Raw genomic sequence first — 24,772 nt, 5'->3', positions numbered from 1 at the left:
CCTTACCCGTGCTTCTGGTCTGAACCTTTGCATATATTATGCCCTCAACCTCAATGGAATCACAATAGATGCTGGCGATGGGGGGCGGGAGGGGGAGGGGCGGACCGCACATCCTGCTGTATCTGCCAGAAGTTTTAGATGGCCTGTGCCAAAAGTCTAAGTCTCTAGCCTAGTGTGTAGGGAGAGGCGTCAGGCCGGGTCCCTCCTGTGGTGTCACTGCTGACGCAGAATAACCTCCCCACTCCCCATCGTCCCTCCAGCCCCCGCCTCCCCCCCCCCCCCCCGAGGCCTCCGTGGCTTCAGTGGGGAAATTCTAATCCTTTTCGTGTCCCTTGGCCGCGTTCCTGCCACAGGAGCAGGAGGCGGTGCGCTTGGGTCAGGGGGGAGGGGACTCCACTAACTTTGTAGTTCAGCTTTGGGGACCGCTGGGATCTTCTGCTCTGCGCCGCCGCCGCCGCAGGCAGGACGGAGCCTTTGGTCGAGAAGAGAGGGCACGGAGCCCTAGCCAGAGCCATTGCCCCCTGCAGAGCCGCCGGCGTGTCCCGATGGAGGGAGCCAGAGCCCCCAATGCCAGTTCTCCAGAGCTGCTTGCCCTCCCAGGCCTGCTCTTTGCCGCCACCTTGCTTCTCCTGGCCCTGTTCCTCCTCACCAGGCGCACCAGGTAAGCACCAAGGCTGGCCACGCATGCGCGGGATGGCGGCCGCGTAACCCCATGGGCACCAGCCTGGACCACGGGTGCAGGCTGACCTTGTGGCTAGCATTGAAGTCCGCGAGAGCCGGTGGATATCCCAACAAAGGCTTCTTCCACCCCTCCACACACTCACACAGAGGTTGTTAGGCCCAATCTGGCTTGCTGCGCCTTGCTGGCTGTAGCCATGTAAGGTTTGCATGAAGCATCATGCATGACCTTTGCCTGGGCCCATGAATGTTTTGTGGCTCAGAATTCCCAGCATTTTAGGAAGAACATTTTCTTGAATTTCGTTCAGCCCAAGGAGAAAAGTTTTAAGAAAATGCTGGCGCGCTATATGAGTGCTGCTATGTGCCTCAGTTTACTTGATTATACCTCACTTGGAAAAACGGAAACAACAGTAGTTACTTATCATGAGATTTTGTGACGGGACAGATGTGTTAATAGTATTTATGCCTCTGCTCTGTTATTTTTCTCAGCACAACAAATAGTAACAACAGCAAAACTCAAGTGTATAACTATCCTGACTGAAATTCGAAAGAAGAGAAACGCAATTAAATTTGGTCACTTCAAATTTATTTTCTTTAAGCCACTGGTGTCTTAACTTTTTCACGCACAGCTTTCATGGCTTTTGAAAACCAAGCAGATTATTGGGGAGAATAGTAAGGACTATTTAAATGTGTGTCCGTATGTCCATGTATCAGTGCGTGTGTGACATAATTTCTCTGTGGTTGTTAGAACAATGACACAACTGTACTGAGTGCAAGTATCTGGGCATTTCTGAAATATCAGTTGAAGGAAAGACATTCAATGTAATAGTACTTGTATTTTCACAAGTGAGTTTTCAGAGAACTTTCCGGAGCTTTCCCTTCCCTCTTATGTACTGTTTGGAACCTTCACATTGGTCCCCCCCCCCACACACACACACATTAGGTCTTTAACTTCATTCTCATGGGGCTCTCCAGAGGCTCACTGTCTGGCCAGTTAAGTTGCACTTGTAGGTGTGTAGACAAGGAGGGTGTTTGTTCTAGTCTTCATTTATATGCAAGGCAGGAGCAGACAAGGCTAACTAATCCATTCTAGACCACTGAGGGTAGCTGGGTGAGAGTGTGGAACTCGGGAGGGCCACGGGGAAGTAAACAGGCAAGGTAGGCTTTCCACATGGCATTCAGTGGGTCGGGCAGGTTTTCTCTGTTCCGTCCGCTAAACAGAATCTGCTGAAACGTTCATACCTCCAGCTGCCAACTCCTTCACACGTGGGACTCTAACGCAGGTCTGCAGGGAACTGCATTCTAGAACAGTTCATAGACTGTGGTTCAGTGTGGGAAGATGTGAGGATATTCTCATCTGGAGAGACCTGTGTGTCTAAAGCATTCTGCTTTCTGTGTCTGAACAATTTACTCTATCACAGTAGGAAAGTCCTGTCTGATATGACCTGTAAAAGGGAAGGAAAATAAGGCCATAACAAGATCTCAATGCTTTGTCACATGTCTGAATGATTATTAATATAAATGTATAAATAACAGGAAACATTATTACAACATGCTTTTTACCCATTTTATAGTATTCTTAAGGTGACACTGATGAGACACACACACACACACACACACACACACACACCCTTGTACTGTTATAAATAGTGGAGTTGTAATAGATATGAAACCTCCCTCAGCCACAATTTATGTTACTAATAGTGATGTGTTAAGTCTCTGTCCCTTTCTATACTACTGACATTACTATTACATTTCATTCTGATGTGCTAGTGTGATAAAGAAAATAAAATTTCACATTTTTATCTTTCCCTCTCTCTCTCTGTCTCCTCTCTCTCTCTGTCTCCTCTCTCTCTCTCTCTCTCTCTCTCTCTCTCTCTCTCTCTCTCTCTCTCTCTCTCTCTTCTTTAATAATTCTTTTTAATAGTTATTTCTGTCCACCCCATCCCCTGACTTGGAATTGAGCACAGGTCCACCTGTGTGCAGCAAGCACTCTACCACTGAGCCACACCCTCAGCTCTTTCTTATAACTTTGATAGAACTTCATACTCTTCCATATGTGCTGCAATTATTTCATTCTTTTCCTTTGTATTTAATAGTTTCTGGCTGGGCAGTGGTGGCACATGCCTTTAGTAGCAGCAGAGGTAGGCAGATTTCTGTGAGTTTGAGGCTAGTCTGGTCAACAGAGCTAGTTCCAGCACATCCAAGGCTGCACAGAGAGACCCTGCTGTAAAAACCAAAGAGAAAAGTTTCTGTGTATACCCCCTTACGTAGAAAGCAAGTCTACATGACAAAAATATCCAATAGGGTTTTTCTTTATCAGCAATTAATGCTTAAGGAGACGCTATACACACTGTAGTTATATTCAGTTTTTATCCTTTGAGCAATTTTGTCTGGAATGTTTGTAATACAGTGTTTTATAGGAATGACGCATGACCCAAAGTCTTGTTCCCGTTGAGTTTTAGTAACGTTGTAGGTAACATTATTTACCCATGTGTGCTTTGTTTTCCCTCATACCCTGCCCCCTGCCCACACGTTTCTTCTTTTTCTTTTAGAGATTGGGCCATAGGTTAGTTTGACCTGCTAGGATCAAGTGTTCCTACCACGTTACTAATTAAAACTAGAGGTGCATGATGCCACTTGCTTTTAGGCCATTTTAATGTGTGTGTGTGTGTGTGTGTGTGTGTGTGTGTATGTGTGTGTGTGTGTGTGTGTGTGTGTGTGTGTGTGCATGTGCACACTTGTGTACCTGTGTGCTTCCTTTTCCCTACTGGGAAGATGATTTAATGAGATTGCCAACTACAGATACTGTGATAGTATTCCAGGGGGAAGAAAGGTAACAGTGGCTCAGTTTAGGGTTATCACTCTAGGAAGGATGGGAAAAGCTTAGAATCAGCGTATATTCTGGACAGTAGAGATAACAGGATATCCTAGTGGCAGATAAGGGAGAAAAGAATCAACAATGAAGTTTGTCTTCCCCTTATTTTTCCTCTGTAGTTCTCTGTACTTTTTAACACTTCCAGCACAAATATATTATATTCTGCTTCCTCATTAACATCAGCAAAATATAAGAAATCTTTCTCTGTAGACTACAGCAAGAAAATAGTATCTAAGGATCAGAAATCAGACCCCTCACTAGATGCTGAACGTGCCAGTGCGTTGGTTTCCAACGACCAGAACACTGAGAGAGAAACTTCTCTTTCTTACAAGCCACAGGGCCTGTGGTACATTGTTAATGTGACCCCTATGCCCTAAAGTAGATCAGATTTAACATGCAATGCCTTCTAAATGGGAGCAGCTTTTGAACTTTGCTCAGCCCCCGGTTTCCAGCATCTTTACTGCAACTTCACACATAGAGAGTTGGTCAAGAATTGAGGGTTGTTTAGATGCAGATGTTTTTAAAGAACCTCATTTTTTTCTCATTTATATTTTTTCCTTGATTTTTGATTGCTCCAGTAGCCTCAAACTGGCAGCTCAAATAATATTTTAGCAGCTTTTTTTTGGGGGGGGGGGGGAGAGGGTAATACTGTTTATTCTTGATCTCCTGTCCCCTGGATCTATTCTTTAAAGTTCTTAGTCTCTCCATCATCTGCCTTGGGGTCCTGTTCTTCAGTAAATACATAAATTTCATACTTAGTTGTCTGTGATAATGTCAGTTTCTAAGCAACTTCACATTTCTAAAACCCAAATTCTATATGAAATTATCAGATACTCAGTAACAGTTTTAACCAGGTGATATGGAGTGTGAGTGTGCCTGTGTGTGTGCATAGGTTTTTCCTTCTCTTTTATGTACTCACAGGTCTATATTTTCCTAAGATTTATTTTTATGTGTGTGAGTATATTGCCTGCATGTATTTTTCAGGTTTCTAATCTTCAATTAAGATCTTTGATTTATTTGGGGTTCATTTTTGCTCGGGTAGAGAGAAGGGGATCTAGATTTACTTTTATACACCTGGATATCCAGTTTAAGAATTAGTTTTTAAGTAAATGATTATTGATTAAACTTTAACTCCCTAACCTTTGGAAATATTTGATCTTACTCTTGTCTTCCTAATTTTGATTTTCCCAGCATGTTCATATATGTATCTTAGTACATACATGCAAGGCTTCTTTGTGATTGTTTGTTTCTTTATCACCCATCACTATTCCTTTATATAAATGTGTGCAGTATGTTCTCCTACCTACTAAAGAACATCTTAATGACTTCTAATTTTGAATCTTCTTCACAGAAGGTTGCTAAAAATATTCATGTGAAGAATTTAGTGTAAGCTTAAGTTTTCAACTTATTTTGTTAAGTACCAAGAGCACAATTGTTTTGCATATTAAAAATCTCTTTAGAAAATTGCTAACCTGTCTTCCTAAGTGGCTACGTCATTCTCACTCTCCGCCAGTGTTGAATGAGTGAGTGTTCTCAGTGAGTCACATCCTTGTCATCACTGGCGTTTTCAGGGTTCCGTTCTTATCATGCGTTTTATTTGTTTTGTTGTTGTTATTGTTTTCTGTTTTGTTTTTGTATTGTTTTTAGAGACAGGGTTTCTCTGTGTAGCCTAGGCTGACCCGGATTCACTTTTTAGACCAGGCTGGCCTCGAACTCACAGAGATCTGCCTGCCTCTGCTTCCTTAAGTGCTGCGATTACATGTGTGTGCCACCTTGGCTGGCTGTTCTTAGCATCCTAATATGTGATTTAGTACTTTTTCATTATTCACTGGTGGCTTTTTAAACACTTGTTTTCCATGGTCAGTTGCCTACTTAGATTTTTTTTGTCGGATTTTTAATGAGATTGATTTGTTGCTGTTAATTCTTAAGTGTTTTTTGTATACTTTGGTTACCATTCCTTTACGAGTCCTGTGTTCTGAAAGTATATTCTTTTGATTTATGGATTGTCTTTCCAGTCTCAACCACAAAGTATAAAGTTTTATACTTTAATGCAAGTCAGCTTGTTTTTTTTTCTTTTATTGACCATGCTTTTGGTGTTACATTTAACACTTCTTAATGACCACCATCTATTTCACATCCTTCTTTTTGTAAATGTTTTTCAGCTTCTTGCTAATGTTCACATTAACATGTGACGCTTTAAACTACCCAAAGTAAGGGTGGCTATTTTTGAGTTACGTTTGCTGATTTTATAAGAAGAGGCAGTTTCTCATAACTGCATGCACCCGGCCCTCCTGAATTAAATCAAGGTTCTCTCTCTTTGCAATGCTGAGATCCTCACTGAATACATTTCATATCTTTGAAGAGTAGCATATTACGTGCCAATGTTGCCACATATATAATAGCACTTGTTTTACTGGGAAATTGAGATATTCAGAGAAATCCATGAAAAATTGCCACACCAGTGGTGACTAGGGCTTTAGCCTTCAGTTTAGTTTAGATACCTAGTGGCAAGAAAGGAAACTAAAAATATACATGTTTTACCTACATGTATACCTATGCACCACGTGCATGCAGTGCCCACAGAGACCAGAGGAAGGCATTAGATTCTCCTGGAGCAGGAGTTACAGAGGGTTATGAGCTGCCATGTCAGTGTTGGGAATCTAACCTGGGTCCTCTGGAAGAGAAGGTAGTGTTCTTTTCCTTTTTCTTCCCATTTCCTGTTTTAATCATATTTTCACATATACATTTATATTATTACACATAAATAAAATAAACTACATTCAGCAAGAAGAACCATGAAACAATCAGGAATTATATAAATTTTACATTCATAGTGTTTGGCTATTTGTATTTGGAAACCTTGAAGAAAACATTTTTCCTATCTTGATGAGTCTAAAATTCTGAATGTAAATCAATATCTATTATATCTCATCTCTACCAACTTAAGACATCTATCGTGATCTAAAAACATCTTAACCCCTAAACAACTAAGCTTAATTGTAAAACTAAACAATCTGGTCTTCAACTCCGTAAGAGACTTGAGAAGGAATAAAACCTAATTACCTGAGTAAACAGGAAGTGCAGGTCAGCAGCTTCCAAAATGAAAAAATGACAGAGACAGTTTGCTCCCTGCACAGTCACCCAAAACTCTGTATAACTTTGGAGCATCATCTTCAGCCTTCTGGCCCGGTATATCTGACAGATATATTTGTGAGGCAGGAACTATTGAGGATTTGCTTACCCTGTTTTGACAGAGTTTGGCCGTCGATTTTGCCTGTGTCCAAACATGTCCCTTTTTTAGGCAGAATTCAGTCTGGGGCAGAAAGAAGGTCATTTTTTCCCAGTGGCCGGTTTGCCACATTTGAAGCCATCTTCATAAGGAAGTTCATCATCTTCTTTGAGGTAGGCTGGGTGTTGCCAGGAGTTAACCTGACTTGTCAAAGAATCTTTAAAATACTAAAAATATCTTTAAATGTCCTATTCTGTAGGTCTCGGAGGCGTTTGAAGACCTCATCTAACTATTTTACCTTATGTATCTACAGACTCATAAATATCTATTAAACTTAGGATATATATTCTTGTGAAAAAATAGAATAGTAATTGACATGACCATGATTTAATAAACTAACAATTAGCTTTTATTACTTAATTATCCTAAACAGCCTGCAATACCACTTTCAAGGCAAACCTTGTATTACAACTGAGTTGGAAACTAGTGGCTGAGCCATTTCTCCAACCCCTTGAAACTATTTTCTTTCAGTGGCCAGCTACTGGAAGTGCTATAGTTGTGGACTACATTACCCGACTGTACATTATGAACTTTCAAGGAACCGGTTAATTATTTGTGCCTTTTCAATTTCTGACTCTACTTGTTTTCTTCTGAGTCCTGCTGTGCCTACCTGCCTATATTATTAGCCATTTGCTTGTCATAATTTAAACATAATATTAACCAATAGTAAATAATTTCTATCAGCCAATGTGTTGCACTGCTCCTCAGCCAACTGTAGCAAAGAGCTAATTTTACTTTTTTTGTTTTTCATTTATATTTGCATCTGCTAAAATCAGATTACTTGGAAAATTGTCATAGAATAAAATTTGAGTGACACTTAAGCCCACGGTAATGTCTCTTTAATATTTAACTCATTACAAATGTGATGGTTCTGTCAAAGGGTACTAAACATTATGGGATCTTGACATTTCAAATTTTGTCATTATTTCTTTGCAGATAAGAGCTAAGAACACAATTTGTGGTGACAAACTTCCAAAAATTGTAATCTGTCCTTTATATGCACAGAGAGAATGAATAATGTTTACAAGAAGTGTTTGACTAATATTACTGTCCCATACAAGGAAGTTGTTTCTCTTTTAATCACAGCTGTCCTTTGGTATCTAAAAGGCATTTACTACAGAGGCTCCTTTAACTACAAAAATCTACTATGCTCAAGTATATTCCACAAAATAATGTAAACTTTTACTGTCTCTGGGTTACTTTAATACCTGATACTACTGGGCTGTAATACTTAAGGATCCCAACCATAGAAAAGTTCATGCAGTACAGTTGCTGTTTCTTCCTGAATATCCTCAACCTGTAATTGGTTGAATATACAGATGAGAAACCAGACCATATGAACTATGATCAGTGCTTAATCACTCCCCCATAAGATGTGTGATACTCCAGATTCATCCACTGGCGCTTTGCCCAGTGAGTGAATAGAACTATACTGTCACTAATAGTGACCATTTCTCTTTTATCTCTCCCGTTTTTCACACAAATAGGAAAAGGATGGGGGTCATTCAGAGAAAAGCCGCATGCCGCTAGAGAGTGCACCGAGGCTCACAGGCAGAACTTTATGCTTCAGGATACTAGAGAGGTGTCAGGGAGCTCCCTAGACATGTCAGAGGCTCTTGGTTAAATTGCTGAACAGTAAGTATGCTGCTCTTCTTAAGCGCAGACTTTGGATGACTCACTACTGTTCAAAGCACATTTCTGGGCTTAGGAAGAGGGCTACTGGGTAAAAAGTGCTTCTAGTACCAAATTGAGGATTGAAGCTTGGATATATAAGTTTTACCCATGTGTAATGGCCTGCCTGTCACCTCAGCCTTGGGAGGAAGAGATGGGAAGTCCCTGGAGCGAGCGGATAAGCTAGACCAGGAGCCGTGGGTTTAGTGAGAGAGCCTGTCTCGGCGTATAAAATGGACAGTGTGGTGATTTGAATGGGAGTGGACCCATAGGCTCATATGTTTCAGTGGTTGGTCTCCATGTAGAGGAGCTGTTTGCAAAAGTGTGGCCTTGTTGGAAGAGGTGTGTCACCGGGAGAGGGCATTGATGTTTCTCTCTCTCTCTCTCTCTCTCTCTCTCTCTCTCTCTCTCTCTGTCTCTCTCTGTCTCTGTCTCTCTGTCTCTCTCTCTGTCTCTGTTTCTCTGTCTCTCTCTCTCTGTGTGTGTGTGTGTGTGTCTCTGTCTCTCTCTCTGTCTCTCTCTCTGTCTCTGTCTCTCTCTCTGTCTCTGTCTCTCTCTCTCTCTCTCTCTCTCTCTCTCTCTCTCTCGTGTGAGCTCTCAGCTACTGCTCCTGTACCATGTCTGCTTGCCTGCCAGCATGCTCTCTACCATGATGATCAAGGACTAACCTGTAAGCAAAATCCCAAATAAATATTTTTTTTCTTTAAGTTGCCTTGGTCATACTGTTTTGCTATGGAGTCATGGAGAAAGACTCAATCTGGCTTCTCTGCTCACACACATATATGAATATGCACCCCTGCACATTTGTCTCCAAACCTCACAATATGTTACCATATATACCATATATGTGCATATATATATATATATATATATATATATTTCAATATCATACACATGTAGGCACATACTGGAGAAGGAAGGCAAAAAGAAAAGAGTGATGGAAGGGATGAGATGTAAGAAGTAAGAAAAACTTGACTGTTGCTGCCTTGCTTTGTTTTTGTTTTTGTTTTATTTCGAGTGGTTAGTTGTGCTTGGAGTCTGGACCCAGGAATCTGCTTTGCAGTTAGATCAGGGATGAAAGAATCCATGATCAGACAATGCGGCCAGACTCTACAAGTTGGAACAAGCAAGGAGGCATTTTTCTCAGAGGCTCCTGAAGGTGGTGTAGACTTATCTGCTGTCTCAACACCATGGTGATACCCACTGACACCATGTTGGTCTTCTGGGCTCCAAACCCGACAGATAATGAACTTATAGTGATTTCCCCAGCATTCATGAGAAAACAGCTTATTCCCTATGCTTTCTTCACTGAACTATGATGCTTCTTCAAAGAGGCTTTGAAGGAGGAGCAGGCTTGTCTTGTGGCTCACTGCACTGGTTGCCCTTCAGAAGCATCACTAGACACTCATGGATTCCACTCATTTCCCACAATGCTAAGTGGTAGTTTGGAAACTCTTCATGTTAGGCTTTACAGGTGGTGATGAATCATCCATCTACGTCTCTTCCTTAGTCAGTGATTCACAGTAGGTTTTGAGTGTTTGTAATGTACCTAGCATATCAGTGCATCTTCTAACTGAAAATGGGACACAGGCTATGGACATTGGGCCTCCGGTGTGATTCAGTCTCGCCGCTTCTAACATAGTCTTGATACACATCCATGATGGCTACCTTCAGTTACAGGACAGAGAGCTGGAATGACTGAACGTTGAAGGGATGAAGGACTGGGAATTACACTGCACTGTCTCTCCAAAACCATTAGTGGAGCAGGCTGCAGGCTATGCAGGAAGGATTGACAGCTTCTTGCAGGAGAGTGGCTCTGTTCTTCATCCAAAGTAAAAAAAAAAAAAAAAAAAAAAAAAAAATCTCACTGAAACTGCTCCAGGTTACTGTTCTGTGAAAGTCAAAGGACAAACCTGTGACACTACTTTGCTGAATAAGAGATGCAGACATCAATTACATCCTGTGTTTTATAGCTGAAAGTGCTCACTTTATGGCTTGGCTTTTTCCCCCTCTTTCAAACAGAGAAGTATGCAGAATGAATATTTTTGGCTATAGAAAAGTAAAAAAGATTAATTAATTCTATAATTGCTGAATATAAAAATTAATAGAATTTTTAACAAAAGTGTAACTATAGTATGATTTAAATTCATTGTCATTTTTTTCTTGCAACTTCATCCTAAATAGTTAATGAAGAAAAAATTTACAAGTTTTACTGGATAAAACACTTAGCTTAATGTGAGGCACTGAGTACCAATGAAGAATGAGTGAACAAATGAACTGTTTGGTGCACTCATAATTATCTTTCTTCCAGTATGAATATTTTAGGGTATTTCCATATCACAATATATACATTCATACACATTGGTAGTTAAGGCCATGCGTACCATTTCTTCTTATTTAAACAGCAAGCTCCCTTTATCAAAAATTTTTGTAAAATAGAATCATTGATGCAATGATTATTCTTCAGCATGAACATATCTAAAGCACAGTAACTGGAATGCAGTATACAAATGTTCTGTCTCTATATATTTAATATGTTAATATTTTTAAATGGTCAGTTCATTTTTTATGTACTACCGTACCTCAGTGGAAGTAATCATATTTTTTGAAACTCTGTATTTGGTCTCTTTTAATACAGTTTTTCTTAAAGAGAAAAGCTCAACAAAAGCTCGACGTCAAATAAAACCAGAATCCAGTACCTATCTAGGGGATCACCAAAACTATTCTTTTCTTACCAAAAGGAAATCATTGGGCAAAAGAGCTTATAGAACCATGTTCAAATCTATAGGGTGTCCTGAGTAATATAATAAACTTATAGAGTTGCTTAGGCTTTTCAATTCTGAAAAAAAAAATAGTTCTTCATTTGTCAACTGCACTGAAGTTTTCTTCTTCTTCTAAAACTTTATTTAGTGTATGCATACATTTATTTGCAAGTTTATCTCTCTCCTCAGAACAGGAAAAAGCAAGGAAACATGCAAACATATTGTTTTCCCACAGGATCACTTTTGAAAGAAGTGAATTTTGCTCGTGGGAAGAGCATACTTACTGCGGGGCCTCCGACATCTTCGTAGGACTTAATGGCGCAGGACCTAGGACAGGAAGTGCTTTTCTTCTCCTGGGTCTTCGCAAACCTTCCCCGAGCTGTTATTGGAATGGCAAGGTCAAGAATAGTCATTTCTATTGAAAAAGAATGGTGAGAATCATGCTGTCCATGGACTAGCAGTAGTAACGCTTCCACAGGGGTGGTGAAAAGGGCAGGATGACACCTGTCGCTTTCTCTGATCTTTAATTTTCTCCTGTAAAAATTAGGGATCTGGAAAGAAGAATCACTTTTGAATATGAAGACATTGCTGTTCCTAAGCTGACCTGCCAATACATGTATTTTAATAATGTGGATTTTCCCAGCCAGCAAACCCCACATGCCTCTTTCTGACTCTAGAAGTACTCTTCTTTCTAGTGTCAACAAAGTGCTCCAGATCTGTGGGATTCTCCCGGCTCTCTTAGGCTAACTTGATTGCCTTCTCCCCCAGAACCTCAAACTTCACACCAAATATCCAGCTACTGTACTGGCAATTTGATGTTTCTATTCAATGTTATGTTTACAAAATTTAGAGACACGCCTGGCCCTTTGTAACTCATGGACAAACAGTACATGTTGGTTAAGTAGAAAAGCCTAATTGTTAAGTAGAATAAGAGATCCAAGCTTTTGGAAAATTTGCTGCACAGTCACTGTTGGTATAAAGAGTGCTGAGAAGCAAACCTGGCATACATAGTGGACTACCAGGAATATTACTCACAACTCCACATGTTAATGAGCAGTTATAAGTTGGGGATTTCTTTAGACTGCTTTTAAGAATAGTTTCAGGATTCTGTGTTATCAGAAACACAAGGTTCCAGAACCCAAAGTAAATGTAGACCCACAACCAGTGTCTGGGTCTGAAGGTGAGAACAGTGCTGCTTCTGAGGAGTGTTTCATTGCTGCTCTTTGATGGGATTTGCTACAGATAGCCAAAACTCAAAATCCAGGAGCAAGAACTCAGATTTGAATAAATTCACTTCGCAATTAAGACAACCCAGATTTTAGATCTGTGATGAGAAGACTATTTACAAAATGAAATTGACAGGTGTAGTAGCTCACACTGTAATTTCAGCATTTATGAACCTGAGGCAAGGAGACCTGGGCTTTGTTTCAGCCTTGACCACATTGCAAGATCCTCTCTGGAAAAAAATACCCCTATACCATGTTTTGATATAAATCATATTAATATAAATCAGATGGAGCACTGTTATAAAAAGGAAGCAAGGAGTGAGATATTTGACTCTCCCCATTTTCACTTGTTAAGAATAGGCTGAAAGCCACTGTCAGAGTGGGTGAGAGTAGGGCAATCACATCAGAGATCAGGGGGTGGGTGTTGAATACTAGCCCCTCTACTAACGGGAAGTAAGGCTTTCAGCAAGTTACATTACCTCTCAGAGCAGGAGTTGTGGTGAGCGATGGATAATTTTGGGTAGCTCCATGAGTTTACCTACAAGGGAAGCAAGCATGTACTTAGTAGCCAGTACTTACCATTCTTCAGCAATGTGGGAAATTCTGACCTGAATGCAAAACAGAATATGCATGAGGACCATCTCTCAGGGATGCACAGTTGAGTTTGGAACACATACAGTAGATTGAATCTTCTAAGTTCACACTTCCCTCTCCATGAGTTCAAAGGTGCTCGTTGCCTGTATTCCTTGGTTTTACACACTTTGTTTCACACACACTCTCCTAAGGTCATTCTTTGTATTCAGAGGAGAAGTAAGACTATTGGTGCTTATTAGCATAGAAATAATTTCCATCCCATTCCTATCCCTCAAGCTATAGTCTTCCCATTCTGATGAAATAAAAATACGTAGTGTCTGACTACTGGATGAGTGTCTTATTAGCTGCTGATTATGCAGCAATGAAATCACAAGGAAACCAAACCTACAGAGGCATAAATTACGTAACAATCCCCCACAAAAGGGTGTGCTATCATGATTGAGCAATACTACAGAAAAAAACAAGGGCTAATAGCGAGGCTAGATTGCAAAAACCTTTAGAGTAGTTACTATTGATTTTGGATGATGTATAAAGAGGAATCTGAAGAGAAGGGAGTCTCAATTCTCTGTTTTAAATAAAAAGGATGAGCCTACTTTATTGGTCATCTTACGTGTGTGGTGTTTATGAGACACATGTCTGTGTTCTCTTTGGATAAGGTGGATAAAAAGAAAACTAGAGGCTGTGAGCTAATGACAAAACACCTAGTCTCTAAACAAGAGACTCTCAGGTCTTACCGTGTGTCAAGGTTATTGTTGAAACATACCTGATTTTCTAAATACTGCATAGAGTTCAGTCCTGAGACTGCCACTAAGTTTGTAGTCTGTGGTTTTACTTTTAACACTTAAGCTGAGTTTAGAAGAGCAGAGCAAAACCCTCAAGTAAAATTATTAATCCCTCTCAAATTACTTGGAAGCTCTGACCAGTGAACAAATAGATCATCACTGCTTGCTACTGGGTGAAAGAAGAGATGCTTACCTTTTCCTGGGGTATATTTTATAACTCCAGTGCCCATCATCCTACAGAGTATGAGGAGGCGGGAATGTAGGCTGTACGTTCATCTACCTGGGCAGGTTTTCACCCTGGTACATAGGCCACCATGAACACACTGAGGCATGGCTGCTACCTTGGAGGGCTGTGAGACTTTGATTGTTGTTGTTTGTCTAATGTTTATTATGGTGGGTATATTGGTTTTCAGTTTCTGGTTCAATAGTTTTATTCTTTATAGTAAATGGACATTTTATTGCAAATTAAGGTTTCTACAATAAGTGTATAAAGTATGACACTCTTAACAGACAATAATAGCACGGCAGTAGACTGTACTGGATAGAGCTTTACTGCATGTGTCAAAGTCACTCAGTTCTTTTTTTATACTTCCTACCTCTGATATTGAAAGTGAGTTCTTCGCTGTCTTCATGCCTTGGATCTCCAGTGAAGGGTCAGGGGTGGGGTGGGGTCAGAGTGGAGCTTGTACTGAAGTTCTAAGATCCACTAAAATCCCCAAACTCTGTAACTTCAGTAACAGGTTTTTTTTTTTTTTTTTTCGAAATTATTTTTCAGACTTGTGAGGTTTAAAAAAATTATTTATGGTCCACCATTGTTCTTACCTATGGTTTAGGTGTTAGGCTTTGTTATAGAATATTGCATGGTGACATATGGAAACATTGATAGATTTGATAATAAGCCACTTCCCAGTGTGGTTTTCCTAGCTGAAAAGAAGAGGGGGGAAGAGGAGAGAGAGAGGGAGAGAGAGAGACAGAGAGAGAGACAGAGACACAGAGAGATAGAGAGACAGAGAGACAGAGACACATAGAGACAGAGACAGAGACAGAGAGACAGGGAGAGACAGAGAGAGTCAGAAATAAAGACAAACAGAAAGAGACAGACAGAGACAGAGAGAGATAGAGAGACAGACAGACAGAGAGAGAGACACACACACAGAGAGAAAAACAGAGCAACAGAGACAGAGAAAGAGAGACAAAGAGAGAGACAGAAAGAGAGAGACAGAGACAGACAGAGACATACACACACAGAGAGACAGAGACAGAGAGAGACACAGAAAGACAGAGAGACAGAGACAGAGAGACAAAGAGAGAGAGACAGGCAGAGACAGACAGACAGACAGAGACAGAGAGAGACACACACAGAGACAGACAGACAGACACAGACAGAGAGAGAAACACACAGAGAAAGATAGAGAGAGACAGAGAGAGAGAGACAGAGAGAGACAGACAGACAGACAGATAGACACACACACACATACAGAGAGAGAGAGAGAGAGAGAGAGAGAGAGAGAGAGAGAGAGAGAGAGAGAGGGTGCCTGTGTTAAGAATTAATTAATGGAGAACACTGGAGAAAAGTATGAGGCAAAAATGCATGGTTAAGAACCCTGGGACTCCTCAGCTGCACTGCTGGCTGAGTTTGCTGGGAAAGTTTGAGGGGGCAGTGAGGCCTGACCCCATGTTTTCAGGCTGAGCCTTCTGGGGGCAGAGGATGCCCTAGTGAGTTCACTCTTAGCTGGCAGCAGGGAGTCAGGGTGGAAGCAGGCAGAGATGTGAGAAGAGGAAAGTGAAGAGTATATTTGTGGGAGAAAATGCAGAAGAAAATGAAATTACTAAAGAATTGCTCTTTCAAAACAAATAATAACTTATTATATGACCTTTTTTTTTAAACTGTTGGGCCTATCTGCCTAACACTAAAGAATGAAATGTGTAAAAAAAATAGTATTCATCAATAATAATAATAAAAATAATGAAACAAAAAAGAAGATGTTTGGGGATCAGAAATATTACAGGATATTTGGGAGACTTCTGTTTATAAGGTTGATGTGTAAAACAGTCATCTGAATGGCGATGGGAAGAAGCTGGGTGTTCATAGATAGAACTATAAGAAATGGTTTCTCAAAAAATTGATATGAACTACTCTAATATCTACTTCTAATCTGCAGCATTGGGCTATAGGAAAAAAATGGGTCCCTTCATGAGTTAACTAGTAAAGGTTGTGGAGACTTGCTGCAGTAACTTATTTTCTTACCCATGTGTACTTTATTACCTTAAACTCACTTGATTTAAGTAGCAATGATTTACTCTTTTACTTTTTAGCATGTATATTATTATCAGTGTTACAGAAATTCTAGAATCTTTTGGGGGAGGGTGGCAATTGTTTGCTCAACATAAATAAAAGTGATCATTAAGCCTATAACTAGGGAGAAGTCAAGTCCGAAAGGAAATTGAGAACAGGCCTTCATTACCAGATAGCTAGCCTTATTCTTATGTCACATAGAAATAATTTATATGACTCTAGGTGAGAGAAGCGTGGGAGAATGGGGAAATAGAAGGATCCAGAGGGTCCTAGAAACCTACAAGAAGAACATTATGATAGGCAGATCTGGGCCCAGGGGTCCTGCTCAAACTATGGCACCAGCCAAGGACAATACATGCAGTAAACTTCGAACCCCTACCCAGATCTACCCAATGGACAGGACATTCTTCACAGTTGAGTGAAGAGTGGGGTCTGACTTTCACACGAACTCTGGTGCCCCATATTTAACCACGCCCCCTGGATAGGGAGACCTGGTGGCACTCAGAGGAAGGATAGCAGGTTACCAAGAAGAGACTTGATACCCTATGAGCATATACAGGGGGAGAAAGTCCCCCTCAGTCACAGTCATAGGGGAGGGGAGTAAGGGGAAAATGGGAGGGAGATACAAGGGATGGGATAACAATTTAGATGTAATATGAATAAATTAATAAAATATATTTTTAAAAGTAATTTATATAAAGCCCAACCTCCATTTCTGCTCAGGAGGTTAGTAAGTGGTCATCTTAGTTAAGATAAAATTGCAGCTATGATATTGTTATTGGCACATTAAAATGAGGACAGCAAAGCAGAAGGGTGGGTTTCAGAGTCGCAGTTCGGGTAACTGCCGTCCTGGATGACTCCGCATGTTCTATGTCATCATTTACAACAGTTTCAGCACACTAAAGACATTTTTCACATTTGAGAATTTGAAACGAAGCTCAGAATCTCAGCTTTGGAACAGATCCGCCTTCCTTACTTCCTGTTTCTCATATGCCCTGCCTCCCACCTCCCTCAGCGCCGCGAGGAACAGTCTGAACAGCACTGGTTCACACAAGGTCTTGGGAAGAAGATGGGACTTGCCTCTGCAACCATATGGAGTGCTGAAATTTGGGGGAACAAACCAAAATGTTAATCCGAAATCTTATTTAGGAAACAAAACTCATGTGACTAGAAATAGACCATGTTCTAAATATATTCTGGTGTATGCGCATTCCGGTGCACAACAAATGTCACTAAGTAAGGCTTCAGGGGTCAGCAGAGCATGGCATGTTTTTCCAAAGAATGTGCCCTCCACTCATGCAATTATTACACTTTTTATAGTTTGAGAACTTCAAATGTTGAGTCACAAATCTTTACTTTCAATCATTTGAGGAAATAAGTGTTTATCTTCAGATAGTCCTCCATATCCATTTATGATTGGTGAACAAAAGCTGTATATATGGGATCTGTGGAGATGGTCTCATAGTTACAATTGCTTAGTGCTCTTATAGAGGACATGGGTTTTGTTCTAAACATGCACATGGAAGTTCTTTTAATCCAGGATTCTGTTTATGGTTGTTTTTATATTTTAAATGTTTTTTTTTTCTTAAAATATGAATTAGTTTCAGGGTTGGAGAGATAGACCAATGATTAATAGTCCTTTCTGTTTTTCAGAAAGTGCTTCCCAGGGTCAGTTCCTAGCACCCTTTATGGCAGCTCACAGCCATCTGTGACGTAAGTTCCGCGCTGTCTTATGCTCTCTTCTGGTCTGTGGAAACGGGATACGCGTGCTGTGCACAGGCATAAATACAGAACAGCACTCTTATATGTGTAAATAAATACATAAACTATATATGTGATGTCACACAATGATGCTCTGTCACATTGTTGGGGACAGCCAAACGCAGGTCCTCAAGCTTGTACAGGTGAAGAATCCCCACCTCTCTATCTCCATCACATTTTTATTGAAAGGTTAGGTTTCTAAATTATGAAACTGTGGGCGCGTAGCCACACTGAACATTAACAGTCCCGTTTTATTGAGCGTCGACTATGTGTCAGCCTATGTAGCAGGTCCCACACTTAACTGAGCACACTCTGGGAAGTTGGTTTTATTCTGTTGCCCTCACAAAGGGACCTTTTCTAGGGAGCCAGTCTACAGTACTTAAGGCAACTCCCACTGAGCAGCGGGGCTGGGATCCTGCCTTTGTAGTATATTCGCAAACCCACATTCTTTTGTTTTCTCCGGTTGTTTGGTACAGGCAGGATGCCTTGGCTTTTGTTGGGCCTATGAGTCAGTGCTTGGCTTGGAACTTTGTAACATGTGCTCACTTCTGGGACTCAGGCTTGTCTACGTCCGGCAAGTTAGTGAGCTGGAGCCGTGGCGGGTCTCCACAGAAAGTGCTGGAAATCCCCATGGCACTTCTGACTCAGGGCTGCATTTCCGAACCCGTGAAATATTAAACACCACGTCAGCAAAACTGAGTCTGCTACTTCTTAGAAACTGGACTGTCCTCCATCCCAGGAAGTACTGGGAAGCCGCTTTTTCTCCAGTGTCCAGGAACATAAAAAGAAACAGCATCTTCAAAGACACAAAGAAAATGAGCTTTGAAATCTGTGTCGTGTCATAGCGGGTGAAATATGGACGCGGGTTTTATGGCCTTTGCAGTCCGTTCCCAGCTGTTTTTTATTATGTAGAGACCACACTGAGGCAGATTGTGAGATTCCAGTGGGGGGGGGGGGGTGTGCCTTCCGCATTTCTGTGTCTTCAGCACTGAGCAGGCTCTATGTTTACCACGTGACTGTGGGGCGCGGGAACTAAAGCATCCTAAACTGCTTCTCTTCTCTCCTCCGTAGACTTTCAACCTGTCCTGGGACCTAGTCTGCTTCCAAAACGAATCTTGATCTCAAACAATGGCTGAATGCTTTTTTTTCCCTAAGTTTTGAATGAAGAACCTTAAGTCAGAGTATTTTTTTTTTCCTCAGCTGTTTTTATATGTCGAGATGTCTACCTAATCACAAAATTTAAAGACGTACTCCACTAATGACAATTTAACAAGTAACTTTTAATATGGTGCTTCACTCTATTTGGGCACTTTGTTTATTGTGCTGATATTATACAGTCTATCTATAATCCAGAGAAAGTATTCAGAAGGCTCTAAGGAAAAGGAGGAGAGATACAAATATTTAGGGAAAATATGTTCCGAAGTCTGTTATGCAATGTTGAGATTATATCACACACAGCTTTGACCGTATTTCATGTACAAACTCTACACTAAATATCGTACATGAATATGAATGTGAAGAGCATTTTCAGCTTTATTTTATTGAATTAGTATTTGACAAGTTAATACAACTATATAATTCATTCTCCACCCTCTCTTATCTCTCTCTCACTTCTGCCAACTTTCCCTTCCCGATCAGTCCCTTTCAGAAGTTCATAACGTTGGGGTTTGTTTTCCCATCCATTTAGGTTAAGTGGGGCTATCTGCTATGGCCATTGGATTTGGACTATCAGCCAGAACCTGGTGGGGTCACCAATGCCTACACAGTTGAAAATGACTGCACTCTTTACGGATCCCTGCACCCTTCCTCCACCAGTGTCTGGCTGTGTATGGCTCTATTGTGCAGACCCAGCAAAATTACAGTTGCCGTGCTCTGCCTTGTTCTTAAAGAACTGAGCGTGTCTCACACTCTAAATTCATTTACTTGGACATAAAAGGGAATTTACCTACACTTAACTAAGAAAGATGGCTTTTCCATTTAGGCTAAAAAATTAAGCTTGGAAAATGTGGGCATAGTTCACTAGTGAGATACCGTGGAAGCCAGAGAGTCTTTTCCTAATTGCCTGTTTTGAAGTCAGCAGATATCAAGTATATATAGTGGCAGAATGGTGGAGCCGTGTAGACCTGGAGTGAGTGTAGGGAGCATAGGGCCATAAGGGCCAGGTTATATTTAGACAACATGACACTGATATGCATATCCAAGAGGAATCAGATGAAACATGCCTGACAGAAGGCATCCAGGAAACCATGAATCAACTACTGATGGCTGATGTCAGACATAAAGGAAGGCCCACACAGCCCATGGTTGATGATGTCAGATATACAGGAAGGCCCACAGAGTCCATGGCTGATGATGTCACATATACAGGAAGGCCCACACAGTCCATGGCTGATGATGTCAGATATACAGGAAGGCCCACAGAGTCAATGGCTGATGATGTCAGATATACAGGAAGGCCCACACAGTCCATGGCTGATGATATCAGATATACAGGAAGGTCCAGACAGTCCATGGCTGGTGATGTCAGATATACAGGAAGGCCCACACAGTCCATGGCTGATGATGTCAGATATACAGGAAGGTCCAGACAGTCCATGGCTGGTGATGTCAGATATACAGGAAGGCCCACACAGTCCATGGCTGATGATGTCAGATATACAGGAAGGCCCACACAGTCCATGGCTGATGATATCAGATATACAGGAAGGCCCACACAGCCCATTATGTAGCTGCTTCTGGGACCTGGTGTGGGTTCTCTATGGCCTTAAGTCACAGATGTTTTTCTTTGTCTTTCTTTGCTTTAGTCAGTGTCGGTGGGCCATGGTGGCAGTTCATGTGTATGCGTGTTCCCTGCTATGTGTGGGCTGTTTGTGACAGTATGGTCCTGAGTGCCGGCAGGAAACTACTGGCCTTTGCCTCTGATAATTAAAGTATGTCTGCCGCCTCACCTATTCTTCAACCTCGCAGCCTGCCCTGCATGGCTTCAGAGTCTGGACGTCACAGCCTGCCCTGCATGGCTTCAGAGTCTGGACGTCACAGCCTGCCCTGCATGGCTTCAGAGTCTGGACGTCACAGCCTGCCCTGCATGGCTTCAGAGTCTGGACGTCACAGCAAACTGTCACCTTTGGATCAGCTCATCTTCTCTGCCTCACTTTGTTCAGTGTGCAGTCTAGGACTGTTTTTGTTTGTTTGTTTGTTTGTGTTTGTTTTGTTTCCTTCTTTGATGACTGAGGTCTGTAAACTACAAGTGATATAATCCACTGAAAGAATTCCATTATTTTTAAAAAAGATTTTAAAAATTATTTTATGTGTGTGAATGTTTTACCTGATGTACATTTGTGTGTTCATGGTGTTCATGGAGGGCAGAAGAGGGTTTCAGATTCCCTAGAACTGGAGATACAGACATTGGCGGGCCGCCACATGGGGACCTGGAACTAAACCTGAGTCCTCTGTAAGAGCAGTCAGTGCCCTTAAACCTCAGAGCCATCTCTCCTGCCCCAGAGTGCCGCTCTTCTAATCTCACTCCTTCCAGGTCTATTAATTAAGCCTGCGCCAGAGAATAAAGAATTTAACTCCATTTTATACCTTAAATGTCATCAGTGACAGACGTGGAGATTCCAGTCCCTTCCTTTATACACATATTTCAACATAGTGTGATCACTTCTGCTTCTTGGCTCATAAACTAAGAAATGCACACTACCTGAAAGTTTGCCAGCCTGTGTTTAAGAGGAAAAGCTACCAGACAACAGGAGGAACTATACAGAAGCAGGAGAGGGTAAAAGGGAGCTAAGGAAACATGGCATGTTCTTACCAGTACTGAAAGAAACAAAATGTTCTTTCACTCGCTATGTGAAAGGAATCCTTCAGAATTGGCCAATTTTCCTGTACTCCAGCAAAAAGAAAAAATGTCATTTCTGTTCAAATAGAGCAAAAAGTTATCATACATGTTAAAACATGACAAGTGTGTGCACATAGTCAGACACACACACAAGAAAACCTACACCCAGCAGCTGGCATGCTGTGAGGGAAACAGGTCTGAGTGCACAGCCTGGATGGGCCGTGAGAGAACGGTCTGATTCCTGGTCCTTCCTGCAGTCCTGTCTGTTCTCTAGAGTGCTGGAGAAATGCCTCATCTAGAAAGCCAGTGAGTTCCACTCCTTATTCTAGAAACTGCACTGTTCTTCATGTGCCTCTCGGGGTCCTTCCTAACTCCTCCTTGGCTCCAGACTCCTCTACAGGAAAACAAGCCTTGCAAGGCTCATTCATGGGACCTCTCCCCTCTTTTCTTAACGTCCTTGAGACAATTTGATTCCGGGTATCTGATCACATCACTTAGCTCTTCCGCTTAGGATGTCACATTACTATGAGAAATGTTAGATAACTGCAGACATACTAGATCTGAGCTCCTGCACCTTTATCACTAATGACTGTCACCCATTTTCTCCTTGCCACTTTCTGTCTGTGGTATAGCTGGACTCATTAAAATGCTGAAACATATTCATGACAGGCACACTTTTGAACAGGCTATTGGTACCTGATTCAGTATACCATCCCAGTTGTAGGTGTTCATGGCTTCCTGTCGCTCGTAGAAGAGAGTGTTCGCCCTAGACTGGGACACAGGTGCTTTAGAATCCCCTCATCTTCCTTTGCTCTCTCTTTGCATAGGGCTCTGCCTATGGCCTCTTTTTTCCCTGGATATACTCAGCTGATCTTGCCACCCACCTGTGACTGGCTTGTGGTTTCCACTCTTTCAAGACCAGTTCACACATGGAATCCGGAGAGAAATTTAGATGTCACCACAATTATTCCTCACTTTTTATCAAATTCTCTTCTTTGTTTGTCTGTAAAATGAACCCATCTCATTTTTGTTTAGAATTTAGCTTTCTGGAATTTGTGATTTTGTGCTGGCTCTTGTCTGTCCATAGGGACAATAAAGTAATATTAAGAAGGTAAGAGTCTTAATTTTAATGTTGCTATGTCCTAAGCTGTCCAGACATTATCCATTAATTTTCAACAAATGGGCAAATGTCAAAATGAAGGGTCTAGTTTATTTTATGTAGGGGAATGGTCACTTTCCACCTAAGTGAAGATCTTATTTATACCTAAGTTTCAGAAAAACTTGGTGCCCATTTGGTTAATACATAGAGGAGCCATTTTTGCTTGTGAAACAATTGGATCTGATATGATACTAATTAGTACTAGTGTGCTTCAGACTGAAGCAGAGCAAACAACTAATCTGTGTGTCATCAATAAATTAGAAATTTAAAAATCTTCACACAGTGATAATTGAGACTTAAAAAATAATAATTATTATCATTGTTGTTGGGAGAAAATCCTACCAAGCTTTCTAAGTTAAGATGGTCATCTTAATTTTTAAAGGGTGTTAACCATTTATGACTAATGAACTCTGATACATTTTTAATAAAAATCTTTTTAAATTTTCAGTAAAATTTAACGCTTTTAATGTTTGAGGACCTTAATAATGTTTGGACTTCAACTTCTTATAACTTTCCTTTAAATTGAAGACTATTAATTTTGTGTGCATATTATATCTTATTTTTCATTTATTAATTCATTTTTAGACAGGGTCTCTAAACTAGGCTAGCCACAGACTCCCTATGTTGTCAAGGATGACTGGAACTGCTAGTCTACCTGTCTTCAGTTTTTGATCGGGATTACAGGTGTGTGTTTCCCTTCCAGGTATATAGAGTGTTGGGAATTAAACCAAGGGCTTTCCGAATGTTAGCTATGTATTTTACCAACTGAGTTATAGTATTTTCATCTCTCTCTCTCTCTCTCTCTCTCTCTCTCTCTCTCTCTCTCTCTCTCTCTCTCTCTCTGTGTGTGTGTGTGTGTGTAGGCCAGAAATCATCGCTGTCATGTGACTTCCTCAATTTTTCACCACATCACTAGTTTTCTTGAAACAGCACCTTCTCTCACTCTACCTAAAGCTAAAGGATATGGCCAGCCAACACGGTCCAGGGATTCTCCGGTCTCCACTTCCCTAGTGCTGGTATTGCAGGCTTGTGCCGTTACACTTGGCTTTTACCCTCATGTTCATGTTCCATTGTGTTTGTACAGACTTGGTTATTAGAGCTACCTCCCCATCTCTGTGTCCCTGCATCCCCTAGTATGTAGTGTATGCGTTGTAAATTAGCCAAAACTTCCACAATCCATGAGGAGAAGGCCTACAGCAAAGTATGGAGCCGCAAGATATTTCAAAAGACCACTAACATAAGGAAGGCATCCTGACTGCAGTGTAAGGTATGTTTCTTTGCATATTCCAAGAGAAGTGATTAAAAAACATATATGTGCATATTTTCTCATAATGTCAATATTTTAGATATATACATATACTTAAATATATAGAAAAGGGGACATAATGTTTTGCAATTTCAAATGCTGTAGCATGTAAATTCACACAGAGAAGATTAGAAAAATATCCATTTCTTGAGTCTCATGCTATATCTCTTACTGCCTACACCATCTTCCATATGTCTTCAAGGTCATTACAACTCAGTGCATAGCAGAGATACATTGGAGAACAGCTTATAATTAATATAAACCTTTTGGGGAAACTTTAGTGTTTAACTTGATTTACATTTACACACACACACACACACACACACACACACACACACAATTTATCTTAACAGAAATTGGACAAGGCATTTACATATGAATACACATTCCAATGTATGCAGCCACAGTGATAATTCCTTTCTGTAACTGTTACATAATTTCAGGTGTCTTCCCTTAATGATCCAACTTGTCCACTGATTTTTCTTAAAGTGTCTGGAAACTTAGACTTAAGTTTCCTTTTCTTCTGTCTAAT

General features: G+C 40.9%; 1 protein-coding gene and 1 long non-coding RNA gene across 2 annotated transcripts in view; both read left to right on the top strand.

Moving 5' to 3' along the window:
• The first annotated feature begins 386 nt into the window (after positions 1 to 386).
• LOC127183797 (25-hydroxycholesterol 7-alpha-hydroxylase) overlaps positions 387 to 24,772 on the top strand; it is a 174,649-nt gene continuing 150,263 nt past the window's right edge. The window contains exon 1 of the mRNA XM_051139949.1: positions 387 to 661. Coding sequence (XP_050995906.1) covers positions 546 to 661 — 116 coding nt within the window. The 5' untranslated portion in view covers positions 387 to 545. The remainder of the gene's footprint in view (positions 662 to 24,772) is intronic.
• LOC127183798 (uncharacterized) lies at positions 20,307 to 20,659 on the top strand. Its single transcript, XR_007830059.1, has 3 exons — positions 20,307 to 20,434; positions 20,477 to 20,518; positions 20,561 to 20,659. It is a non-coding gene; the product is annotated as an uncharacterized LOC127183798 (long non-coding RNA).

Source organism: Acomys russatus, chromosome 31 (genome assembly GCF_903995435.1).
Source record: "Acomys russatus chromosome 31, mAcoRus1.1, whole genome shotgun sequence".
NCBI lineage: Eukaryota > Metazoa > Chordata > Mammalia > Rodentia > Muridae > Acomys > Acomys russatus.
Note: the sequence above shows the minus strand (reverse complement) of the source record. Positions and strands in the feature narration are given on the sequence as shown.